This window comes from Triturus cristatus, chromosome 11 (genome assembly GCF_964204655.1).
Source record: "Triturus cristatus chromosome 11, aTriCri1.1, whole genome shotgun sequence".
Taxonomy (NCBI): domain Eukaryota; kingdom Metazoa; phylum Chordata; class Amphibia; order Caudata; family Salamandridae; genus Triturus; species Triturus cristatus.
In genome coordinates, this window is record NC_140594.1 from 282,184,398 (window position 1) to 282,212,349 (window position 27,952).

At 45.8% G+C, this 27,952-nt stretch overlaps 1 protein-coding gene across 1 annotated transcript; it reads left to right on the plus strand.

Moving 5' to 3' along the window:
- The first annotated feature begins 337 nt into the window (after positions 1-337).
- On the plus strand, positions 338-5,747 carry LIF (LIF interleukin 6 family cytokine). Its single transcript, XM_085633256.1, has 2 exons — positions 338-589; positions 3,458-5,747. Exons 1-2 carry the CDS (start codon positions 347-349, stop codon positions 3,899-3,901), a joined length of 687 nt encoding a protein of 228 aa, XP_085489382.1. The 5' UTR covers positions 338-346; the 3' UTR covers positions 3,902-5,747.
- The last annotated feature ends 22,205 nt before the right edge of the window (positions 5,748-27,952 follow it).

A 27,952-nucleotide genomic window follows, 5' to 3' on the forward strand; every position in this document is an offset into this window, starting at 1 on the left:
TCCCCTATTTTCTTTAACACTGATGGACGGTGGGTACCACTACCAAAGCCAGGATTTCTGTTCTCTTCCAAAACAGATAACACGTTTTTGCTGGATGGTGTCACTATGTATTGGAATTGCTGGCGGAGGAGGTGTAAATGTAGATACTACAACAATTAATGTCATTATGGGAGTATGCTTTGTTGGAATAGCACCGTTGAACTGTTAAACAGTATATTCTGCATTCATCTTAAAGTGGTGGCGTGCAATGCAATGTTTCAGGATAGTTGCGCTATGAACCTAGTCTAATATCAGTGCTGATACAAGTGCCTGTGACCTTCTCCAAGGTTCAATAAGTGTTGCACAGATGTCTGCTCTGCTTGAGTGCTCTTCTCTGTGTTCCTCTGACCCCTGTTGTTCTTCATGCACAGGAGCTGTACCAATTCTACTTCTGCATCACTTGAAGCTGGTGGCTGCCCGGGCACTGCCCCATGACTCCTCCAGCCCCATCTGCCAAGATCTGCACCACTGCGGTGACAACATCCCGGCTCAGCTCCACAGACAATTCAAGATGCTCAATGTGTCGGCGAATCTTCTCTTCCAGACCTACGTAAGTCTATGTCCTCCTAGAGGGTACTCGGTGGTGGTATGAATGTATGAACTGGGTATGGATGCTGCAGGCTGATACATCTGGTTTGAGTCACCGGGGAGGTTCATCGTGCAGACTGAATTCAAAGTGCGGAGTGAGAGAGATACAGTAAGACAGGAACCGATGCAGCACACAAGATGATACACAGCTTCCCCAGATGCTGATCTCTCAGTCGGGAGTTGTGGATTCAAGCAGGTTCATATTGCTTTTAGATGTAAATATGCTAAAGAACATTTCCAGCCCTAACACAATTGGAATAAAGATCCAAATGCGAGGACCAAGGCCTGCCTGCATCGTCCTCCCATGCTTGATAGAAAGCTACCTGGATGCACAGGTATTTATCTCGTGATTGCTGGGTCCCAGCTACTTGGAATTATATTCTTTGGGGTTTTATTTTTGTGGATGCATTGGCGCCAGGAGATGCCAGCATTAAGTGCCTGAGGCACATGCACTCAGACCTTCATTATCAAATGTGTATCCCACCCACTCCAGGTGGGATACTGCTCTGACCCATTGTAAATAGCCCACTGTCTCTGGACCTCACCATTCTGGCCCAGACACATTGTGCCCAGTTTCACGGTGTGCAGACTTATACCCGGTGAAACCGCTGCAGTACCAGGGACAGAAGCTGCGTGTAGAGCACCGCACCCCCGCCCGATCCCTGCAGCATCAGGGGGGAGCAGACGATGCCCCCCCCCCGGACGACATCAACTGCTCCTGACACGACCCAAGCCAACTCCTACCGGCTCTGGACTAAACTTTAGCCAGGTGTAGCAATGTGTTTTCTGTCTTTTATAAGTGTGACACGCTACAAAGGGAAGGCCTTATTGCCTGTACCAGTTTTGAATCCCAGAGGATGTATGTTTTAAATCTGCATGTCAGGCTGATATGTAAAACTAACCGGGATTTAAAGTCATTTCAGTCCACGACCTCCAGGCGAAATCAGTATGTGTTTGAAAGCACTCTCAGAAAGGTAGCCTTGTGCAGTGCCAAAGCAGTCGCCAGCCAAAGATCGAGCAAAATATTATTCATAGTGATGACACCACACTTTAATAACAACAACAAAACACCAACTCCAATACCAAAAAAACCCACCAACTCTAATAACCCCCCAAAAACACCAACTTCTACTTAGGAAGACATAATAAGTGTGCAACATGCGAAAGCAAAGTAAACTAAGTAGAGAGGTTGTCGCCCTGTCAGCACTTTGCACCACCTTCTGACACTTTGGCCTTCTAACTGCTTCCGGTTCCCACTATGGCTTTTCAGACCCTGCTTTCAGTTTGCTACTGTTTGGTTGACCCCTCAGTGGCGGATACCTGCCGGAAACGTATATTATTCCCCCCAAAAAGCAGACGTTGTGGTGAGCATCCTCTCCCCACCCTCCCTTACTGTGCCTTTTTTCACATCTCGCCGGTGGGCACAAACACAGCAGACGAACACAGGTGTGGGCTCTTTTTTGTATGATGCTTTCTGCACAGGGTAAGAAGCTACTAGGCACAAACACAGCTCACAAACATCCATAGCCCTGTCACATGATGCACTTTTTGCAAGATAAGACGCTGGTGGTCACAGACACAGCACACAAACACACTACACACAAAACAACACAGATACATATGTATGCATGCGCAGATGCATATATACATTACAGACACATATGCAACATATTATATGTAAGCACATACAATGATGCCTCTGTTGGTGGATGGGTTTGCAGTTTTGAAGAAGGCACAAGCACACACGCACAGACAGACCCTGTGATGAACAATCCTCATAGTGTGGAGTATGACTCTTTGTATGATGCAAGTTTACAAGCCAAGTGGAAATCGTCTCGTACTCAGACCGGCTCGCGCAAGGCCTGCTTAAACATTCTCACCAACACTGCCGGGATCTCCTAGCTGTTGCTTCGGTTGCGTCACTTTCTGGAGTGGCATGCGTGATAGTTTTCTTTTACTACTGAATATGCCTTTGGATATGAGTAAGCTAAAACAGATGCTTAAGCAGAAAGGTTATGCTGGTATTTTAATGGAACTCTTTTGCTTGTAAACGTTTCTCACTTAAATTGAGAATGCCTCGGAGCTTCCTTCTTTGTTTTGCCTTCTTCATATGCTGTGAGAAAACTCTCATTCAGTTCTCACGTGCAGACACCCGAGTGTGCCCACATACACACACACAAACACAGTCCTTCCCCAAGGACACTTGGAAGTACAGGTAGATGTTGAACATTCACCAAGGTAAATGTTTAAGGACAACACATTTGAAAAGCAGACACTAAAAGAGTTGTTTATGGTTATGTAGATGGGATCTCATAGTTCACTAGGCCATAGATGATTTTTGTGTAGCGCAGTTGGGCAGGACCTACAAAATGGTCTCATAATAGAGCTTATGTGTGAGCGCATGTACACGCCACTGCAGACACACATAGGAACACACAGGCTCAATTGCCTTCTGCCCATAGGTTGTACATCCGAATGTCATCGTCAGGAATATCTTCTGACATATAGGGTCCTTCAGATCTTTAAAAAAAATCTCGCTCCATTGGGCTTAGATTTTCTAATATTAACCCCAATGGGGTGATATTTTTGTAAATTATATTGAATGCATGATATTTAAATCAGATGATATTCTGGTACCACACCCCTCCAACACGTAAGACGTTCTGCTTTCTATGCATGAGCAGAAACCTATGATCAAAATACTTCAACTGCAGATAGCCAATTGTATGATGCAATTGTATGATGATATTAGGTCTCCCCTTTGGCATGAAGTAGATGTATGTTTAAGTAGGAGTGCTAATAAGAAAGTAACCAATGTTTTCACTTTCAGGTTTCCCATCAAAATTTCAACACTGAAGATGTGCATGCCCTTTGCAATCCACACAACACTGACTTCCCTACCTTCAACGCAAGTCGGTTCGACCACCAAGAGAGAGCTGTGCAACTCTTCCAGGTCTTTGTCTACCTGAATTCGACGCTTGGTAACATCACCCAAGAGCAGACAATGCTTAATTCAAATGCTCAAGATCTACTTGACCTGCTGGGTAACACCACCGCCATCATCAAAGCAGTCATCTCAAACCTGACTTGCCGTCTTTGCAACCATTTTCATGTGACCTCAATCGATTTATACTATGGAAAGCCGGCTCGCCAAATTTTTGATCAGAAGAAAAAAGGCTGCCGAGTATTGCATAAGTACACACAATTTATATCTGAAGTGACTAATGTTCTGGCACACTTACATCGACATGGGCATGGGCACAGGTTAAGTTAATGACAACACCGAGCTGACGGAGTGAAATATTGGCTGCAAAATTCAGACACTGTGCGATACTGTTTGATGAGTAAGGATATGATTGTGTTGTCTTCTGGACCCACCCAGCATAGCAATTTGTGAAGCCCGATAGGCTATGGCCGTTCTGCCCCAAAATTCTAGATCTCGCCTAATACCAGAAGCCAACCATGGTTGGGCCGGGTTAGAGCTTGCGTAGAAAAAGCCAAAGAACTGACCAAAGTGGATCAGAGCAGGGCTCTATTGATATCTTTGGAACAGCCACAGCAATAACGAAGGAAACATGCTAAACTTCACTAATTCAAACCTCCGCTTTCTCCACGAGGACCTCCCCCTCTCCTTGAAATCCTGCGGAGGACTGTGAATGTGTTTGTATATGCATGACACTGCACCAAAGGGCCTGCAGCAAGCCCTCCGGGTGGGCGCTGCGTTGGGGGAGGGAGGGGTCAAAATCTTATTAAGTTGTTATTTATTTTATTTATTCATTTTTTATACAACTATTACCGAAAGTGTTGTTACTTATTTAAAGCCCAAGTGCTTCGTTACAAATCAGGTCTTTTTAAAAAACAGGCCCTAGACCATATTTATTATTTTGGCTTTTTGACGGGGTTGAGTATGGGGCAGTCACATGTTTAGTGAAAATAAGCTTTCAGCCCAGGCATAAACCTCTGATCACTGTGGTTTGTCAATGAGCATAAACATAGAGAGAGGACATCTGACAGGAGAAGGTGTTCCTGGACTACATTCAGATGAATCTTTGGAATTGCGCCTTCACTACCAACTTTACCGACAAGGCCAGTGCGCATATGTGTACCCCTTGTGTATTTGCAAATTGCACTGAGCATCAAGCTTAATTTATGTCATGTGGCATTCCAAGTTTTGGTCCTAATTCTCCCTCATGCTCAAATCTCTGTTGGGACCAGACACTGTTTCCAGGGAGCACTTTAGATAATATCCTGCCAGGGGCTTGATACTTTAGATAAAAAAATTATCTAAACTACTCCCTGGAACTTGATTTAGCCCACCCTGATTCATAAGGAACAGGATGAGACACGATGATGAAGCATGCCACTAATAAACAAGACTTTGCACCCAAAAAATATGCCTCCTAGAGGCAGGCATAACATTTGAGAAACTTTTTTTTTCTCTGAACTTTTAAAACTCTGCATGTGTTCTGTAATATGACAGCGCACTTTTGCCTTTTGAGTCATGTCTCCATTCCAGCTGCAAATGGCCGAGTAGTGCTGAGCCATTCCATAACTTTCATAAGGAAACAGGGCTTCCGGAGCAACTCGATAAAACAGGTGCCTATGCCAAATAGGAGAGCAGCCAGAAAACCATGTCATGCAGCCTCACCCTCCCTTCGATTCGCTGTTCATGGGAAGCAGTGTGCGTCCGAACAAGTGGGAATGTAGTGCCAAAGCATTGCACAATCAGGGGCTTTCTCTATTGAGAAACTACACAGCGAGCCAGCATAGTCTGGGAAATGACTGCCTCATTCTCGTGACTCAGCAGTGTTTTTATTTATTTTATTTATTTGTAAACAAGTAATAATAATAATAATATTAATGACAATGATAGTAATGTTGTAAATAGTATCTGATATGGAAAGGCTTTGCAATGCTTCCCACATCGATGTGCCAATTGTAGGTGGCGCTTGTCTCACAAAGGCATGGCATCTACATCTCCTCCTGGCTAATGATCTGTAGCTGTCTACAGATCTTAGGAGGCCAACTGGATAGCCATGAGCAGTGCTTCATTTCTGCACGAATAAATGCGGGTTCCCACAGCTCTGCTCAGAAGCCGGTGATATTAAATGTCAGTGCACAAAATACCATGGCTGCGTAGTCTTGAATCCACCTCATGCCTCTTTAATCCACTACCAGACAATCCCTGTCCCTTTATCTCACTCATGCAGGTTCCCTCTTTCTCCATTTGGGGCATTGTTTCCATATTTCTCTTTATCCATTTTTCCCTTTTCAGTGTTTTTCTCTCTTTTACTCTCTATAAATGTCTTATGCAAAAAAATAAGCGCTGGTCCACAGAAATGAGTGCCGGTGGACACCTTGGGCGACCACCGGCACAAATTAAGCACTGTCCATAAGAGATCCTGATTGGTTGCCATACCAGTAGACTATGCTAGTAAGAAATAGCAGGACTGCTTGCTTAAGAATTATTGCCTTAAATGAAACAAAAAGAGTGTGGGGCAAATTATGCTTTCAGGGGACCTGTAGTCACATTGTATTAGTAGCAAGGTGGCTATAATTGGCATCAAGAGCCTATTGCACTTATGTATTGTATGGGTGCACTGCTTTGTCCCATTTATTTGCACCAGTCTGTACTGTTTCGCTGCAGCAAAAACTATTGTTGAGCTTTTTTCTATCTACGTTAAATACAAAGTATGAATTCAGGCGTGGGAATGTTTGCACTACTTCTTAGCAGGTGGGCGAGCAATATCGCTGCTTGCACAGCAGAGTGTGTTTTACATACTTGGGATTCATGGCAATACCTGTAACCTGAGGTTATTTGAGCATCAACGATTATCCTACACAAACATTTGAAAAGTACTAGTGGCAGTCTGACATATGAGGAATAATAGTGTTAGCAGGACCCTAGAATATTTTAGCTGTACCCCACAATATAAAAATAGCACTAATGAATATCTGAGCAACATTCTTTTATATTTAGGGAATCGTCTGGCATATGGCACCAGCACACAGTAAATAATGGTGTCAATTGTGATGCTATTTTATTATCTGGCAGATTACTTTAGATGGGCTATTAATTGACATAGGAATGGTGTTGGGCCTTATGCCCTAGTACAGTATTTGAAAATAGTGTTTTTTTTCTGGAGAAGGATTTTTCTTTACCACACAGACCCTGCATTTCCTGTGGCAAAAATATTTGTGCCTGCTGCGCACCCAGGGTTCTTTGTATCAGGCACCCAGTTTTATCAATGACACATTCAAAAGTATTGGGTTATTTCATTAGCTTGTCTTCATCTCTGGGTGAGACCATTTATGTCTCGAGTTATCTTTTAAAGATTATACTGTAAAATATGTCATTTGATCTCACTTTTTCCACAGTGTTCTTATGGGCGTACCACTTCCCAGACCCACATAGACATATCCTCCTGCTCACTATACTCGGTGCCACCCATCTCGATGGCTGCTGCTAAACTGTGGAATACCCTGCCTACCTACATCTCAGAAGCTAATTCTTTTGTCATATTTAAAAAAAACTGCTGAAAACATGGCTTTTCTCTCTCCATCTTCCTTAGTCATTGGAGTTCTTTGCTTTCTGTCTGGTATTTGGTGCTCTCCAATAGCACTTTGACACCTTAGGATACAGTGCACTCTGTAAGTTCCAATATCATAACAATACATAACACCTGTGGGCGTTATCATTTATGTTATTCGACAGTGCTCCTTTTGGTTCCAAGTTCCACCATCTGTAATATGTGGTTCGATAGCACCTTGGTGTAAATTACCACCACTCAGCTTAGAGGATCAATCAGAGTTTTAGGATCAGACTAGGTCTGTCATGGGTTTTGCTCAACATGATTAAAGGGGTATACAACTGTCCAGGCGCAGATATGCCAGCATGCCACAGCAGTTATTCCACAGGGATTCAGACATCAAGGGATTTAGATTTAAAGTGAGTAAGGATCTCTGGGAAATGCTTTTTCATACGAGAAAAACACAAACTGTCAGTTGTTGGCAACACCCTCAGTTTTACAAATAGGTAGAGTTTTTTACGTCAAATAATTTTTTGCTTTTCTGTTTCAACTCTTTCCTTTTACAACCTGTCCTGTCATTTGATGGAGAGGCCTTATATTTCGGAAAACATGCAGACTTTGTCTACATCATGCTGAAATTTGTATTTTTAAAGACAAAAGGGCAGATTTATGAGGTTTTGCCGTAGGGAAGCGCAGCAGGCCTTCCTGCTGCGCTTCCCTACGGCAAAAGAAAAGGGCAGGGATGTTCCGTATCTATAAAATGCGGCGCATTCTTGTCCTTTTCCCCTGCACCGGCGCACAATGGGCTGCCTGCGCCAAAGCAGGCACCTCTGCACCATGGTGCAAGGGTGCCTGCGTTGCGGAGATGAATATTTTTGTACAGGAAGGGAAACCTTTCTGTACAAAAATAATCACAAGAGGTTTTTCCTCTTTGTATGGGTGCTGCAGAATGCAGCACACATAGAAAAAGGAAAAACGAGGAGAAATGAAGATATTTCTCCCCGTTGCGCCTCCCTTACACCTCCCCTGGGGAGGCGGAAGCTTTTGGCGCTGCCTTAGATTTACGATTTCTCGTAAATCTGGGGCAGTGTCAAAAGGCCATGGATGTTGCTGGGAACGCCCCCAGCAACACCCATTGCACGCCCCTTTAACGCAGAACACTGCGTTAAAGGGACTGATATTTATGAGGCAGCATTAAGCCACAAAAAGTGGCTCAGTGCTGCCTGATAAATATCACGCAGGCTTCTGCGCCACGAAACGTCACAAAAAGTGACGTTCCGATGGCGCAACGGGCCTCATAAATCTGCCCCATACTGTATTGTTCAATAGAAGTGTATGTCTGTGACCCAGACGAAACTGTTACCCAAGATGTCTCTAAATTTTCTGGTGCACGGTGGTAGTCGTAGAACAAAAAGTAGACGTCCAGGCTCTAAAACCTAGCTATGATTGCCACCTCACTCCATGTCATGAGGGCACTAGGTTTACAGTTCTGGAATTGTCTGTTGTAAATTATTGGATATGATGTATTAGTGCAATTGTACCATTGAGCTATTCCTTCTCTTATAATAAGTCAATGATAGTCATCTAACATCCATGTGTAGGGAACAATCTTCACCATTTACTATCCGAACCATGTCTTTTGTAACGTTTTATACCATTTTGGAGCTTATTGTATTTATATATTTATATAAATTATTTGATTTTTGTACATGAAATAAATTAATCTAGATTTGTAGATGTCATCTTTGTTTGCTTTCTTCTTGGGTTGTTTTTTGGCATCTCTGGAAATTGTAGCGGTGGTCCCTCACGAGAGCCCAGATGTGGAAGTGTCTTTGGAAGGATCCAAGGAGCATCTCAAACATAATGGAGCTGGTGGTCTTTTCCACAAATGCAATCAATATATTTATTATCACCAGATAAGGAGGCTGCTTTCTGTGTGCCCACCATAGCTGCAATGACCACAGAGACCCATTTTCTGCTGCTCTCCACTGGGTGACTCTCTGCAGGGTCTGACCTATCTCCTACTTTCACTACCCTTAACTGGGGCTATGGTAGGCAGGGCCTGTTTTCAATCGGCTCTTTTCCTTTTCGCAGTGACTGCAGTGCTTGATTTACCTCCACATTGTTACACTGACTACAGTGCTGTACACCCCACTTGATAGGTCTGGTGTCTCTGTTACCCTCTCCAGTTACACTGACTGTAGAGGCTGCCTGCTCCTGCATAGCCTGGCCCCTCTGCTATTCTCTCCAGTTGCACTGCACCGACTGCAGAGAATGGCCTCTCACCTTTCTCTCCGGCTTCACTGACTGCTGAGGCTGGCCTCTCTTCTACCCTCCCCAGATACACCGACTGCAGGTAATGGCTTCTCCTAAAAAGGCTAGCCTCTCTGCTACGCTCCCCAGTTGCACTTGCTGCAGAGACTGTCTTGTCCTGCAGAGGAGGCTGGCATTTCAACTACTCTCTCCGCTTGTACTGACTGGTGAGACTGTCCTGTCCTGCAGAGGAGGCTGGCATTTCAACTACTCTCTCCGCTTGTACTGACTGGTGAGACTGTCCTGTCCTGCAGAGGCTGGCATCTCAACTACTCTCTCCGCTTGTACTGACTGATGAGACTGTCCTGTCCTGCAGAGGAGGCTGGCATCTCAACTACTCTCTCCGCTTTTACTGACTGGTGAGACTGTCCTGTCCTGCAGAGGCTGGCATCTCAACTACTCTCTCCGCTTGTACTGACTGGTGAGTCTGTCCTGTCCTGCAGAGGAGGCTGGCATCTCAACTACTCTCTCCGCTTGTACTGACTGATGAGACTGTCCTGTCCTGCAGAGGAGGCTGGCATCTCAACTACTCTCTCCGCTTTTACTGACTGGTGAGACTGTCCTGTCCTGTCCTGCAGAGGAGGCTGGCATCTCAACTACTCTCTCCGCTTGTACTGACTAGTGAGAATGGCCTATACTGCAGAGGCTGATCTCCCCTCTACTCCCTCCAGTCGCACTGATTGCGGAGGATGCCCTCTGTTCCACTCTCTCCATTTGCACTGACTGCAGAGGCTGGCCTCTCTTCTACTCACTCCATTTGCACTGACTGCAGAAGCTGGCCTCTCTTCTACTCACTCCATTTGCACTGACAGAAGAGACTGGCCTCTCTTGCAGAGGCTGATCTCTCTGCTACTCCCTCCAGTCGCACTGACAATAGAGGGTGGCCTCTCTGCCACTCTCTCTATTTGCACTGACTGCAGAGGCTGGCCTCTCTTCTACTCACTCCATTTGCACTGACTGCAGAAGCTGGCCTCTCTTCTACTCACTCCATTTGCACTGACCGAAGAGACTGGCCTCTCCTGCAGAGGCTGGTCTCTCTGCTACTCCCTCCAGTCGCACGGCCAATAGAGGGTGGCCTCTCTGCCACTCTCTCTATTTGCACTGACTGCAGAGGCTGGACCTCTGCTTTTTTCTGCAGTTACACTGACTGCAGAGGCTAGAATCTCTGCTACTCCCCTCAGCTGCACTGACTGCAGAGAATGGGCTCTATTGCACAGGCTAGTCCCTCTGCTCTTTTCTCCAGTTGCACTTACGGGACAGACTGGCTTTCCTGCAGAGGCTGGCCTCTGTCGTCTCTCCAACTGCACTGCATGCAGAAGCGGCCCTATGTGTTACTCTCTCCAGTTGCACTGACTGCAGAGGCAGGCCTCTCTGCTACTCTCTAGTTGCACTGATTAGCCTCTCTTCTACTTTCTACATTTGCACTGACTGCAGAGGTGGGTCTATTGCAGAGGTTGGTCTCTCGTCCACTCACTCCAGCTGCACTGACTGTGCAGAGGCTAGGCTCTGTGCTACTCCCCGCAGTTGCACTGACTGCAGAGGATGGCTCTATTGCAGAGGTTGGTCTCTCGTCTACTCACTCCAGCTGCACTGACTGTGCAGAGGCTAGGCTCTGTGCTACTCCCCGCAGTTGCACTGACTGCAGAGGATGGCTCTATTGCAGAGGTTGGTCTCTCGTCTACTCACTCCAGCTGCACTGACTGTGCAGAGGCTAGGCTCTGTGCTACTCCCCGCAGTTGCACTGCCTGCAGAGGATGGCTCTATTGCAGAGGTGGGTCTCTCGTCCACTCACTCCAGCTGCACTGACTGTGCAGAGGCTAGGCTCTGTGCTACTCCCCACAGTTGCACTGCCTGCAGAGGATGGCTCTATTGCAGAGGTTGGTCTCTCGTCCACTCACTCCAGCTGCACTGACTGTGCAGAGGCTAGGCTCTGTGCTACTCCCCCAGTTGCACTGCCTGCAGAGGATGGTTTCTCGTCTACTCACTCCAGCTGCACTGACTGTGCAGAGGCTAGGCTCTGTGCTACTCCCCCAGTTGCACTGCCTGCAGAGGATGGTTTCTCGTCTACTCACTCCAGCTGCACTGACTGTGCAGAGGCTAGGCTCTGTGCTACTCCCCAGTTGCACTGCCTGCAGAGGATGGTTTCTCGTCTACTCACTCCAGCTGCACTGACTGTGCAGAGGCTAGGCTCTGTGCTACTCCCCCAGTTGCACTGCCTGCAGAGGATGGTTTCTCGTCTACTCACTCCAGCTGCACTGACTGTGCAGAGGCTAGGCTCTGTGCTACTCCCCCAGTTGCACTGACTGCAGAGGATGGTTTCTCGTCTACTCACTCCAGCTGCACTGACTGTGCAGAGGCTAGGCTCTGTGCTACTCCCCGCAGTTGCACTGACTGCAGAGGATGGCTCTATTGCAGAGGTTGGTCTCTCGTCTACTCACTCCAGCTGCACTGACTGTGCAGAGGCTAGGCTCTGTGCTACTCCCCGCAGTTGCACTGACTGCAGAGGTGGGTCTATTGCAGAGGTTGGTCTCTCGTCTACTCACTCCAGCTGCACTGACTGTGCAGAGGCTAGGCTCTGTGCTACTCCCCGCAGTTGCACTGCCTGCAGAGGATGGCTCTATTGCAGAGGTGGGTCTCTTGTCCACTCACTCCAGCTGCACTGACTGTGCAGAGGCTAGGCTCTGTGCTACTCCCCCAGTTGCACTGCCTGCAGAGGATGGTTTCTCGTCTACTCACTCCAGCTGCACTGACTGTGCAGAGGCTAGGCTCTGTGCTACTCCCCCAGTTGCACTGCCTGCAGAGGATGGTTTCTCGTCTACTCACTCCAGCTGCACTGACTGTGCAGAGGCTAGGCTCTGTGCTACTCCCCCAGTTGCACTGCCTGCAGAGGATGGTTTCTCGTCTACTCACTCCAGCTGCACTGACTGTGCAGAGGCTAGGCTCTGTGCTACTCCCCGCAGTTGCACTGACTGCAGAGGATGGCTCTATTGCAGAGGTTGGTCTCTCGTCTACTCACTCCAGCTGCACTGACTGTGCAGAGGCTAGGCTCTGTGCTACTCCCCCAGTTGCACTGCCTGCAGAGGATGGTTTCTCGTCTACTCACTCCAGCTGCACTGACTGTGCAGAGGCTAGGCTCTGTGCTACTCCCCCAGTTGCACTGCCTGCAGAGGATGGTTTCTCGTCTACTCACTCCAGCTGCACTGACTGTGCAGAGGCTAGGCTCTGTGCTACTCCCCCAGTTGCACTGCCTGCAGAGGATGGTTTCTCGTCTACTCACTCCAGCTGCACTGACTGTGCAGAGGCTAGGCTCTGTGCTACTCCCCCAGTTGCACTGCCTGCAGAGGATGGTTTCTCGTCTACCCACTCCAGCTGCACTGACTGTGCAGAGGCTAGGCTCTGTGCTACTCCCCCAGTTGCACTGCCTGCAGAGGATGGCTCTATTGCAGAGGTTGGTCTCTCTGCTCTTCTCTCCAGTTGCACTGACTGCAGGGACTGAACTCACTTCTACTCACGCTGTCTGCACTGGTTGCAGAGGCTGGCCTCTCTGACACTCTCTCCAGTCACACTGACAGTAGGGACTGGCCTCTCTGCTACTCTCTCAGAGTGAGTTTTGATCCATGGACTATAAAACCGTCAGCAGCACTTAACGAATACATGTCACAGAGAGTTACACTTGGCAGGATCGAAGACCTCACATCAAAACACAATGGAGGGCCACAAAGCGAGTCCACTCACTGTGAGTGACTCTTGGAAAGTGTAACATCGCACTAACAACAGTTTAGCAGCTTACGCTCTAAAGGACTTAAGGGAGTTTACTGACACAGTGTGGTTGAAGGTGTTTCAGCAAAGCTGACATGGATGTGGCCACTGTGTAATGGCAGCTGCTTGGCATGTTTTGTTGTTGTTCTGTAAACAAACCCCCCAAACAGGGGTTTGCTCCTGCAACACCAAAAATAAATGGCCCTGACAGGCATCAAGGTTTCTCGGTGTGTGTGGATCATTCTTTTGCCCAGGCCCGGTTCTAGAGAGTGGGCCGTGTGGGCCAGGCCCACCAAAGGAATCCCTGGCACACCCAAGGCCATTAAGAACTGAAAAACAAGCGTTTTCACCTTAATGTTTCAGTGGGATGGCCCTTATCTTTTACTTTAGTGAGTAACACCTTTGACATAGGATACTTTCAGGCCTGAGGAGAGGTGTGAAGTCAGCAGAGTTTATTAGCTGCTATGATGCACAAATGACCAGCATGGATATCCTGAAAGCTGAAGTATGATTCCAGGCTTATTGCATCGTATTTTTAAACGTCAATGCTTTGCAAAGTAAAAAGCTGCCAATGTTTTAAAAACATGAAAAGCTGTACAGTGGCACTATTTCTGCTGCTGCACATGACCGGGAGCATGCTGCAGTCTTAAAGTTCTGCATCTTACAGATTTGGCAAGCAGCGTCCCGCCCCTTCCCCAAAGCCTGAAGCACATCAAAGAAAGCACCTCTTTGTGTGCTGATTATTGTTTTAAAAATGCCAAATGCGGACAGACGCCAATACCTAAAATATCTGCTCGATTAAATACTTTGGGCCTCATTTATGGGTTTTTTGCCGTAGGGCAGCGCAGCAGGCCTTGCTGCTGCGCTGCCCTACAGCAAAAGAAAAGGGCAGGAATGCGTAATATCTATCAGAGAGGGCACATTCCTGTGCTTTTCCCCCGCGCCGGCTCACAATGGCCACGCCATGATGCAAGGGTGCCTGCGTTGCGGGGATGATTATTTTTGTGCAGGAAGGGAAACCTTCCTGCACAAAACCAATCACAAGAAGCTTTTTCCTCTTTCTATGTGTGCTGCAGAATGTAGCACACATAGAAAGAGAAAAAAAAGGAGGAGCAGTAAAGATATTTCTTCTTGATGTGCCATCCTAACGCCTCCCTTGGGGAGGCGTAAGATTTTGGTGCTGCCTCAGACTTACGATTTCTCGTAAATCTGGGGCAGTGTCAAAAAGCCATGGATATTGCTGGGAACGCCCCCAGCAACACCCATGGAGCACTCCTTTCACGCAATTTTCTGCATGAAAGGGGCACATATTTATAAAGCCATGAAAAGCCAAGTAACATGGCTTTACGTGGCCTTATAAATATGCCAGTGACACTTTGTGCCACCGGAACGTCAAAAAAGTGACGTTCCGGCAGCGCAAAAGTCTCAGTAGGGCATCATAAATGAGGCCCTTTGTGGTTTTTTTGGCCAGTACCCACTCATCTTCATGGCCCACACATGTTTCTTTATGGCCCTCCCAAAGAAAATATTCTAGAGCCGAGCCTGCTTTTGCCTCCTGTGCACGATGGTTGTGCCTGCCACAAATGTCTTGGGCAGGGGGAAAAACTGCGGAATGCCCATCGTACATAGGGGGTCATTCCGACATTCTGAAGCCAGTGGCCCTGTGGTCAACACCCGTTGGCTTTTTCATGGTGGAGCTGGCTGGGGCTTAGGTCTGTAACGGCCTCAGTCGCGCCATGTCAAGGCCAGCATTAGCGAAGCGGCAGTACTGCGCGCAGCGTGATGAAGAGGAACAAAGACATTCAGCTCCTAGATCAAACCTCTTCATCCTCGAGGGCAGTGGTATGATCATCAGAGGGGACTATCTGAGGGCACAGGAAGTGAAGAGCAAGAGAAAAATAGACAAGCAGAAGCTCTTTTTTCGGTAACACCGAGATTTCAAAACGAATTGCACAAGTGTTACTAGGAAAAATGCCCATCAAATTAAGGGTAATACACACCAGGGCACTTTATGAACGGGCTGCAGGGCCCTGAATAAACCATTCCATGGAGAGGTCAGCAGGCCAAGAAGTAGTTCTTAAGAAAAGAGAAATTGATGCTTGAACCACAATCAAGTTAAAAATATAGGAACAAGTCCTCACAGTGACTTTATCAAGAAGAGTCAACCGAGGTCAACAGGAAACATTAAGACATAAGATCACCGTAGTGGACAGCGAGCGTGCAGTCTGAGTTTGCCCCATCAAACCCAAGACCTGACCAACATGCACGCATATTGCTATGCACAGATTAAACTTAACCTACAGTATGAAGAACCATAGATAAGAAAAGTGGGAACAAACGGATGCAGTCTGTCTTATAATTCCCCCAGGTATAGGGCACTATTTTACTACTGGAAGAGTAAATTTGATATGATTCAGGTCCATTTTAATTGATTGAATTAAAATGATTTATTTGGAAATCATTATTAGTGAAGCCATTGGTGTACACCTGTAGAGTTAAAGGGAAAAACAGGAGGGAGGGTACCACAAAAACAAGGCTTTGCCTCAGTATCGTTCTAAAGTTGATGAGCCTTGTCCGCCAACCAGCTTCCTGGAAAGCTGCAGGCCCTCAGCCTAGTAATGCTGGAAGCTAGTGGGGATGGTCCATTGATGCCACCACCAGTGTAAATACTAATTCCCCACAGATTCTTAAGACATGTGGGTGGCTACACCGGGGCTTAGCTACACTTCACACACAATTGGCGCTATTATGTGGCCAACTTTGCACCTCCATTTCCTAGTCCTGACAATGTTACGTCTAGGTGCCCCATGGAAGTAAACCTGTACGGGACAGATGCTGAGAATTTAGTCCTCTTACCACCTTTTCCAACCTAAAAAAACTGGGCAATAGTCAGGTTAAATACTTGTGGCTGTGCGGAAGTGGTGAGCATGGCATTAGTGTTATGGTATTTGTGCACCGCGATCAGTCCTGGCCCTTGTAGCAGTGGTGATGCTGCCACCCACGGGCAAAAAACCAGGAGCAAAACATCTTGTGGGAGGAGGAGGGGTGAGGGTGTTGGAGATTTCCCTCGGGCCCTCCAATCAGTTGAGCTGAAAGTAGCATCTCTCTGTACCAGGCACACAGAACATTGCATTGTATTGAGGAATTTCTACCCTATCTCATTCTCCTACGGGGTGCACTGACGCACTTTTCCGGGCAGGTAGCATAACTACACTGTACTAGAAAAAGTGTTGTTTGTTTGCTCTGTGCCTGTGAGTGAAGAGAATTGATGTTGTATGGGACCTGCTAAAGAGAGGCTCTTTTCTTGTGTTGGGATGCAGCGCTTATCAGTGTGATGGCCAAAAGAAGGCACGTGACATTCAGATGCACAGATTTATGGTTGTAATAAGCTGGTCACAATGAAAATACCTACACTTCCATCTGGACAAATTCAATATTTCACCGTTCGAAACACCAGACGCTGTTCCCTTCTAAGTGAAAACAGTGAATAGCTTACTGCACAGGTCCAGCCTGCAAACCACAGAGCAAGTTATCAAACAAAACCTAAAACAGTAAAGCTGATAAACAGACATGAAAAGTCACACTGATAGAGCTCCACTGTTGTAACACGAGGAGAGACATCTGAGAGGAAATACAAAAACAAGGCCACAAGTCGCTAACATCATGATGGTCATATTACAATGGGTATGGGTGTGAGCCGGGGCAGACCAAGCCTTTCCTGTATTCCCTGCTTACTGTGCTTGTATACCCCTCATTCTTCCCACCCCCTGTCCTCCCCAAGCTAGATGCCTGTACACAGGAGCTGGGGAGGCACACACACGCGTGATCTGAAATAGAGGAACAGACCTACCACACACTGATCAAGCACAAGATCCAAAACACTAACATAGGAGCATGGGAGGGAAAACACATAATAAAAGAGGCCCAAACATGGAACACCAGGAGAGACTGAACCAAGGAAGTGAAACACAAAGATATGGGCAAAAGCTGTAACGCAAACATAAACGCATGAACATCCGGCAGATAGCAGATCACCAACATTAATGGCCCGAATTCATCATCATCAAATATCTTTATTTCGGTCGTTAAGACCATAAAAGAAAGCATCATAGTACAATAAAAACATAGCAGTATTAAAACATTACACAGTTGTGATAAAAATATTAACTCAGTCCAACGTCATTGCTTGATATGGTTTTAAGAAGACGTGAGCGTGTAAACCACATAGACGTTAAAAACTTGGCAACAGCAAAGGCAATTGGGGGCGAGATGTCAGATTTAAGTATTCTAAAAGCTGGGAGGTGTTGTTTGAAACCCATGTTTCTAAGTAATGGGCAGAGCCAATACTTCCTTGCTCTGCTGTACACCGGACAGAAGAATAAAACATGCAGGTCTGTCTCTTGTGTCTGCTTGCAAAGGGGGCAAAGGGCCGTGTGTGCTGAGTGAGACCACAGGGCAGTGTATGCCCTCAGAGGGAGAGTGTTATAGCGCCATTGCATGTAAAGCTTTCTTGTGAGAGTGGGACCCATATCATTATAAGTTGACTCTAAGTGGTAAAAATCTTTAAAAGCCAAGCCATATCATTATAAGTTGACTCTAAGTGGTAAAAATCTTTAAAAGCCAATGGCCCGAATTAGAGCTTGGCGCAAAGGGTACTCTGTCATAAATGCAACAGAGTACCCAATCGGCAAAATCCTCGGTCCACCCTGCAACCTAGGAAAAGGCAGACCATACGTCTTCAGTAGATGGAGTCCCCATTGGCTCCGTCAACGGAATGCTTCCTTCGGCAGACCAATGGAGTAGAGGCCATCAGACGAAGGACATTACATTGTTAGCCCTATTTAGAGCGGAGGGTGTAATGCCTTTTTTTCCTGTCCGTTGGCGGTGAGAGACAGGAAACAAACAATATTGACCCCCACCCCTTGATGGAATACTTGCAGGTTGGGGTCATTAGGTTTTTGTTTTTCAGAAACAAACCTCTGGCTTTGGGAGTTTTTTTCTAAAAAACAAAAGCTTTGTAAGAGTTTGGTGGATGGCCGTCAAAGCTGACGACGGTCGACAAACAAACTTTTAGTGCGTTGAAAGGACCCACTATCATAGTGGTTCCTTTCAATGTACAGAGATTGCCTCTGGGCCGGCAGACATCTCTCAATTTGTTGGACGGAGTAACCTTGGCAACATCCTCCACCATGTCGATTAACCCTACTCTATCCTCCCAACTCTAAATCAGACCTTAAAGACGGGATGTTAAGTTAAGGGGATGGTACTCTGCACCTACCTCAAATGCAGTGTATTCTGTACTTTCAGTGATGCAAACAGACTATCTGCCACTTTTGTGACGGACTACCCATCTGCCAAACTGCAATTGGGGCACTAAAACACAAACAAGGACACCAAAGTCAGGCAATGGAACCTGGTACTAAAACTGACCCAGACAATCCCAGAGCACCAAAACGCAAGGGACATGCCAAACACTGCACCCCTTAACACAACATAAGCATGCATAAATCTTTTTTTTTTTATCGAGGCCATAATTGAAGGAGCCCTCTATCAAGGTATATATATGGTGAAAATGAGCTGTTGCAGAAAGTTCTGTCAGCACATGATTCTCTTGCCAGGATGTGATTTGAATCTGTTTCCATTTCGTCTGTACCAGATTTCACAGACATCGATAAGGTTTCACTCAGCTGACACACTGGGCAGATGGAATCCTCCAAAGAGATAGCGTGTTAGATGGAAAAACAAACTGAACAAGATTCATTAGAAAAGATTTCTTGTCAACTGTGCAACGATTCTACGATGCTGTCCTTCCTGTGTTCGGATCCTTTAATGGCACGTGCCTGCAGTTTTTGCATCAATGGTGATAGTGGTACCCATATTGGTAAGACAGATAATGACTGGATGGAAGACGCGTGTGAGAATAAAAGTCATCAGCACACTGTCGAACTTACCCATTCCTACCATGTTTTACCCCTGAAAAGTTTCCTGTACATTTTTGGGGGGGAAATAGTCTGTAGCGGGCGTAGCCAACACTCCACTGGCCCAACCAGCCCCAAACTGGTGAACCCCAGTGGCTCTCTTTTTGGGATGGAAAAATTCAGACAGAATGGCAGAAAGTGCAGTGAGAGTGGGCTTCGGACAGATCAGCTGCTACCGAAGGGTGAAATTGCCTCATGTGCACACTCCACCCATCACCACCTTTATTAAGTTCCCTCTAGCCAGATCAAGGGTCCCGCGTGGCCTGTTGCTAACCCTGTGTGCTCTTGGGTTTGCACCCCTTTCTTAATCCTCACACGCAGAAGTCAGAGTAATTCCTTAGTGTCTGTAACACACACACGAACCCCAAGACACTAAGGGCCCTAGCTCATTCCTTTGTAGATATCAGTAGAACCATTGCTATTGCTTTTGTGCCTTTCCCAACTTGCTAAAAAGAACAATTGTGTCTTTAGACTGTGCTCATCCTGTGTTACAGTATCCTGTGTTGTTGTTAACAGTGGGGATCCAACAGTAACATTTTACGGAACTGTACAACTTGCTCCACATTGTTTTGTGTTGGCTTTATGTCTTTCCATGCTATGGTGTATTCCCACCTTTGGAAATATTAGAACGGAGTTCCCAGCTCCGCGATGCTCGCCTTCTCTACAAAGAGTTACAGTCAGCGTCAGTGGCTCTCGCTTTCATTGCTATAAGTATTCATTAAGTGTAGTGCATTATGATTTGAGTAGTTTCCACTTTGCGCACTACTGTTTATATTCTAAATATATTGATGTTTGTTAAGATATTATTCAAGTTTGTGTTCTCACACATCTCTAGCTAGATCAATACATCTTTATTTGAGATGAGTGATTGTGTCGTCCTGTACCTAGGCTCACTGAATACCACCTCTTTGGAGGAAGGCCATAAGTGCTCATTCATGTCAACCTGGAAGGTCGAGGAGGATTAGGGAGGCCTTCTTGCTCTGACAGAACGTGTCTTGGGAGCCCTGGTTGCTAGAGACCTTCTGTATGCTGGCTTGTGGAGTGTTCAGTGCCCTCTGCACCTGCCTGCCCTGGACACCAATCCTGACATTAGAAGTCAGCAGTGCTGAGTTTCGGCCTCATGGAACACGTTTTTATATCACAAAAGGTTCAGCTTTTACTATCTTGTTCAGTAGAAATCTATATGAATTTTAGAAAAAGGAGAGGTTTAATTAATACATTTGATTGATGGTGTGCGACACTTTTCTAATATGCAAAAGTATTGCAGGAGCATTTGATGAATTCCCCTGAGATAGTTAATAGAAAATTATGTGCCTTACTTACAATTTGGCAGGCAGCATAATACATCAGAACATGATGGATATCTCGTCCACCGTATTACATGTGCCATTGGCTATAAAGCACTCGTAATATGGATGACGCATTATCAGCCACATTTGCGACAGTATCCCATTTGCCAAACTATAAATAAAGCCCTATGTTTGAAAAGGCAAGTCGGTTTTGGTAACACTCAGTTCAGTACGAGATTTTTTTTTTGTTTTTTGTTTTGTTCAATAAGCTTTATTAGTTTTTTAATAATGAGAAGCAGTACACAGGACATGGGGAGCGAGAAGACACAACCAAATAAAACACCTGACAACTGAGTGATGTCCGAAAGGGAAATCTCCCAATCTACTACTGGCCAGTGGCCACTAAGCCAGCACGGAATGTTTTAAGGTCTGTCTCCTAATATAAGGTTATGTTGCTGAGAAGGTGGTGCATAAACATTAGATTTTCTGTACTGAATATACAGAATTAAAGTCCTGTAAAAAGTGTTTATTATCACGAAAATTAGTGGGAGAACTTTTCAGCCTTTTACTTTGAGATGAATCTGGAGATGTAATAAGATATTTTTCTTATTATTCACAGTGTAGTACTATTGCGTTGCAATTGGTTATAAGTAGAATAAATTGGGTTCTTAAAGCTAAATTGACAGCATTGTATAATTTGATGTTTTATTACTGATTTGTTTATCCTTTGTGTATATATTGGAGAGTGTTATATGAAAACTAAGCATTAAAGGGGCAGATTTACAAGGAACTGACGCATCTGCATAGATGTGTCCGTTTCCTTGAGTCAGCGCTGAATGTCCTTGCGCCATTATGAATGCGCTGTTTTTACAATACAGTGCTCCATGGCACAAGAATTAACAGATAGTCGGCGCAAAAGTGATGCATTGCTGGAGCTGTTCATGAAAGTAACGCAACTCCAGCAATGCGCCACAACAGATGGTTGAGTCCCATTCAAAAAGCCCTGCGTCATTTCCTACGCCTGGTCTGAGCAGGGATAGGGATTTTGACGCAGTGAAGGCGTAGAGTGATGCAGTGAAATCTTGTGAATTTAATTGCGTCAGTTCTACATGGCTTTATGCGTGGGAACGCCCACCCTGCATACATTATACCTGACGCAGGTATAATGTGACGCAGGGCTTTACAACGTGACACATCTCCCTAGATGCATCACGTTGTAAATTGGCCGCATTGTTTATGCCGCCGCTGCATCACAAAAGTGACAGAACAGCGGCGCAAAAGTGTCGCAAGGGGCTTGTAAATCTACCCTAAAATCTGAAAAAAACTTCAGAGAGAAAAGCTGCATCAAGCTGTGCTTAAAGAAGAAAGGCCCTCTGAGACAGATGCATCTATTAGTGCCGCTGAAGTGTCAACACAGCAAACATCTTTATCAACCACCCAAAACCCAGAAGAAAACAGCCCTTATATAAAAGAATTAGAGCTAGAAGAAATTAGGTCTTTTAGCTAGGAGATAAACTCCAAAGGAAAGCTTGTGATCTCTGAGAATGGAGTCACCACTTCCATCAGGTCAGAATTAATGGGACACTTGTCACTTCCCTGAGGGATACCGTTGCCAGCCAGACCATGGTTGTTAGAAATGGGGTCTCTAGTTGGCAGTGTCTTGCACCCTGTCCAATTAGGGAACCTTATACTAGTCAGAGTAAGGGGGTTACACCCCCAAGATAACCACTGCTCACCCCCTTGGTAGCTTGGCATGAGCAGGCAGGCAATGTGTATAGCATTGGTACAAACACACACAGTAACACAATGAAAACACTACAAATGGACAACACCCACACCAGTTTAGAAACATAACCAATATTTATCTGAATCAAACAAGACCAAAATGAAAAAAATCAAACATAAACAAGTGAAGATATCACTTTTAAAAGGTTCAAAATAGTTCACTCCATAGGAAACTATACTTTTATCACAAAGTACCTGGGATGCATCAAAATGAAAGACAAACACAGGTGCAGGGGAGGTGAGGTGTCATAAAGGCGAAGCAATACTTCGATTTCTTACTCCTAGGAGAGGTGATGCATCGGTTCATACTACCAGGGGAGGAGATGCATCGGTTCGTTACTTCAGCGCCGGGGAGGTGATGTGTCGGTTCCTTACTGTCAGGGGAGGTGATGCGTCGGTTCCTTACTGTGAGGGGAGGTGATGTATCGGATTAGGGACATGCGGCCTCGGTTCCTTACTTCTGGGTAACGTTGATGAAGAAGTTGGCACCAAGGTGCGATTCGTTGAAAATCCAAATGTGCTGGGTCGATGCGAGGGCAGCAAAACAGGCGCTGCACCGATATTCTGGGCCGAGCAGGTGATGCTTTGATCTCTTCAGCTGCACAGCAGGTACGGAGTTGGAGCAGGTGCCTCGGACGTCAGAGACACAGTGCTTGGGACTGCGACTTTGGTGATCTTTCAGCCACACGTCAGCTGCTGCATCGAATCTTCAGCTGCACTGTGGCAATGCATTGTTTTTTCAACTGGATGATGGAGCTGCGTCAGGAAAAACAGGCGCTGGAGGTCTATACATGGCATTTCTTGAGTCCTTTGCAGCAAACCACCTCCAACGGTCCAGAACTGGATTTGGCACCACTTGGCAGGTCACAACTCCCAACAGAGTAGTGCAGGGCCCTGAGACTTCTTCACAGGAGGCAAGCACACACAAGCCCTTGGAGAACCTTGGCAAGCAGGATATAGAAAGCAAAGTCCAGTCCTTTCACTCCCCAAGACAAAAGCAGCAAGCAATAGGCCACCACAACAGGGCAACAAGCAGAGTGTCAGTCCCCTCCTACAGCTTCTCCAGCACTTCTTCTTGGCAGAATTTCCTCTTAGTCCAGAGGTGTTCTGAAGTTATAGTGTCACAGTTTCAGTACTTATACCAGTTTCTGCCTTTGAAGTAGGCAAACTTAAGTAAATTGTCTTTGTAGTACACAAGACCCTTCCTTTCCCTGACCTGGCCCCAGACAGAGGGGTGGAGACAGCTTTGCGCGAGGACAGGCACAGCCCTATTCAGGTATCAGTGACAACTCTTCCCACCACTTTAGCTCAGGAAGACCCATCAGCCTGGTAATAGGCCATCAGGATATGCGGGGCACACCTCAGATCGATTTGTGTCACTGTCTAGAGTGAATTCACAAAGAGCCCAACTGTCTGTCTAAACCAGACATGGATTCCACAGGCAGGCAGAGGCACAGAATGGCAAAGCAAGAAAATGCCCACTTTCTAAAAGTTGGATACACAAAACAACATCAAGTGGTTATGAGCTTTAAACTCATCTTTACTTATGCATGAAGTACATTTTACTTGTTCTGCCACCATGTACTGGTAAACCCAACAATGCAGGAGTGAGGTAAGTCCCAGTCCACTACCCGTGCCTTAAACTCAATTGCCCATAGTGTAGAACGGCAACAGAACTGAAAGGCAGTGGGAGAAGATGGGGAAAACAAGGAAATGGAAGAAACAAGACGTGGACTCTCAGTGCTGTGCTTCCCCTCGTGTGACACTTCAATGGATCACTGGGTAACGCCGACAACTCTTACTAAAGAGAAAGAAAAAAGAGAGTCTTAAAACAAAAGCAGGTACTGAATAGAACGACTATCATACTACACAATATAACAGTTTTCTGGCAGCGTATTTTATTCTCTTACTGCATGTTATAAGCACCATCCACAGAGAGAGGGCAGTCCAAGGAGGAACTAAATTCCCAATCCAAGTATCGTCGTAAATTAATCCAACGATAATCTCCAAAACAATAAACTGAGTCTGAATAGGATCAAAACATACTACATCCCATCTTCTCCATGCGGCATAAAAAATCCAATACGGTAAAAAACCCGCTTTCCTACCTAGAACAAAAAACAAGGGATCCCTTTCTATCTTTACGATTTCTGTGTGCTGCAAAAGCGCCCACAAAACCCACAACAAAAGGCGTAGCTTGCAAACACTGCAATGTCCGAAGGTTTTCTTGCAACAGAGAAAAAACAAAACGGAGGAAACACACAAACCCAGTCCCGTACCTCTCCAGCGATAACTCGGAAACAGAACGGTTCCCCATAGGCGAAGCCGAAGGCCTGACAGGCACTCCAAATTGAACTATAGCCATTTCCACAAGAACCCAAATCCAAGGAGCAGGTCCAGAGGAAAGTCAGGAACAACATCAGAGGCAGAGCGGCTTCCCCAGACTCTGCGAGCGAAGTCCTTCAGGTGACACGAGTCGGAAACTAAACCAAGCACGGAAGAGAAGGTCTTTGTTATCTTTATATCCACCCTCGGACGGGACTCGCTGCAGCCACCGCCACGCTCTCTCAGTACCCACTTAATGAAAGACAGGTAACAAAAAAGAAAGACAAAAGTAAAAGAGAATCAACCCCACTAATGCTCCCTATACTAGGGACCTAACATTACTCAATAATCATGACCTTAAATTTGTTTTAGTAATGATTGAACGTTTTTAGACTTTCACATTTGCGATATAAGAAAGGAAATTCCACATTCAACTCGATGGATATACAGTGAAAAATATTCGAAAAATATGTGTGAAATATGGAAAGATAAATTAAATATACATTGTGATAACGCAAAATGTATACATGAACAAGGCTAAAATTTCATCGTCACCAATCCATGATTTTACAAGGCCAAAGCATTACATTCACAGAAAGTGCTTTTAGTACTGGAACGTATAAAGGGTCCAGAGGTATTTAATATGGGCTTCCAATAGTTTCTTTAGATAAATGAATTTATACGTCCATATTGATACTGGTTGAACTAGGATCCCCTACTTATCCCGGTGTACGCGTTTCAAACCCACACTTTCTGTGGGGGTTCTCTCCAGGACAAGGGTTTGGTGAATTCTGAAAGGGAGAAGGAAAAAGACTTTTGAGTTGAGTGATCAGCAAACTCCAATTTACTTTCACATAGCGCAATGGTTATGAATTTACCTTAGGGGGCACGGCAAAAAGTGGCATTTTATAGCACACAATTTAAAAACCAACTTCACTAAAAGATGTATTTTTAAATTGTGATATCAGGGTTCCCAAACTCCAAAACTCTTTGTCTTCCCAATTGAAAGCTACACTTGTAGAAGGTTACAAGGCAGCTCCAATGATAACCTATGGGGGAGATAGTCCTTGCAATAGTAAAAAGCAAAATTGGAAGTATTTCACTATCAGGGCTTGTAAAACACACCAGTACATGTCCTACCTTTCACGTACACTGAACCCACTGATGTGGGTGAACTTGCCAGGTCAACATGGCAGTTTAAAACTGCGCTCACAGACACTGCAGTGACAGGCCTGAGACATGGTTTCAGGGCTACTCATATGGGCGGCACAATTAGTGCTGCAGGCCCACTAGTAGCATTTGATTTACAGGCCCTGGACACATACAGTGCACTTTACTAGGGACTCACCAGTAAATCAAATATGCCAATCATGGATAACCAATCACAATCACAATTTACACAGGGAGCACTTGCACTTTAGCACTGATCAGCAGTGGTAATGTTCGCAGAGGTCTGAAACCAGCAAAAACTAAGTGCAGCTCACAGTCAACAACAAGAAGTCAGAAGCAAAAAGGATAGGGGAAAAACATGCCAAGGATACCAGGTCTAAAAATGTTGATGCAAAGGTTGGTTTCCCCAGATCAGTAAACTGGACAGGTGTGTAGAGTCACTCGGGCCCATGGACAGGATTTCTTCTACCCTATGGATCTGGTGTCCTTGGAATAAGGTGTGGAGGTGACCCAGAGGAGGCTCATAGTCAGTCACCAGATGGCTACTGATTAGGCCTGGGCGGAGCTCATCGAGTTTCACTGCAGGGAATTCCACGGAGTTACCGAAAAACTCCACCGAATTCCACGGAGTTCTGCATGCAGGCAGAGTATTGCTCAGCTACACCTGGTGTCAGTAAACTTACTTCAATGTCGCTCCTCCCTGTGTAACTTTCCAGTGAGAGAGAAATCTGTCAGTGCTTTTATCGGCATGTTCATATAAAGGCATCATGTGGAGAAGGCACATGGTCTGGTGTGGCTCCAGAGCAGGATGACAGAGACTCAGACTCCAGGGTCTCCCCCTCTGACAGGAGCACTGGCTCCCGTGAAGCAGAACATGACCTCTCACACAGGCAGCTACTGGTCTTACTGTTGACTTGTCTTCTTGGGCAGTCTAACAGATGCATATTCAGCATGTTCTTCTTGCGCATTTCTTGAGGGAGATGCTCGCTTATCTGTGCATGTGTGCAGGTGCACTCTATACATGTCTAGTTGGATAAATAACAAATCCAAAATGTGTGTACTCAGCTCTGCAACGTTTAGCAAAAAAAGAAGCTTTAATTAGGATGGCCTATGGATACTCCGCAATCAACATTGATAAAGTATAATATTTGCTTTATGGACGCTGTGTGTGTTATACTTTTAAGTAAAAAGTGTTTTTAAACAGCTTGTTACCCTTTTTTCTACAGTGCACACATTGCATTTTAGAAAGGGCCAGTGTTTATGTCATGAGATCTGCAGGCTGTTCTGCTTCCAGTCTTTATAGACAAATACCCCGGAAACTCGCTACATGCCTATAAATCCAAGCAAAGCTGTCCCTGTGCATCCTATTGACACCCAATAAATGGCCAATCCCATACAGATACAAACCTTACCCTTCACAGTGGACATCCTTGCATCTCCCATCCAAGGAATTATGTCCTAAGCAATATATCACAAGAAGACTTCAAAGGACCTCATACAGATATCAGCACCATTCAGCACCAAACGATGACGTCTCGCACCCTCGCATTACCATTCATCTCCTTCAGACACAATGATATGAACTGCAACAACTTACGAGACCTTGTTCAAATCCGGCACGCAGGAAGCTGAGCATTGGTCCCAGCACGAAGTGGAGGGGAGAGGCACAGCCAACTGAAAAGAGAGCGGCACAAAACGACCAATTAGATTATCTTACTAAAAAGAAAAACCGCGGCTGTAGTGCAAACCAACCATGTCCTCTGTCTAAACGACCCTTAACGGAAGACTTCCATGTAGGGGGAGACATTATTTCCTGCTCCTGCTCACCTAACACGGTTTCTCGCATTTGTGTTCAGCATTCTAGTTTATAGAATATACCACTCTGCAACTTCATGGTCCTGGATAGGGGTGGCGGTCATTAAAACGCCGCCACATGACGGAGGTGGAGTTTTTACTGAACTCCACGCTCCAAGCGGATTAGCAAAACTTCGCCGGCAGTAGCAAATTTGCAGCAAATCTCTACTACTGACTGACTACTGGGAAATGAGTTGTCACTGGTGTTGAAAGAGCTGTAAGGAGTGGCGGCAGGGCAGCCCCTTCCAGCTCAGGTATCTGAGAGTATCACTCCCAAAAGGAGGTTACAGAGGTCCAGATGGAGGGGCAGGGATGGAAAGAC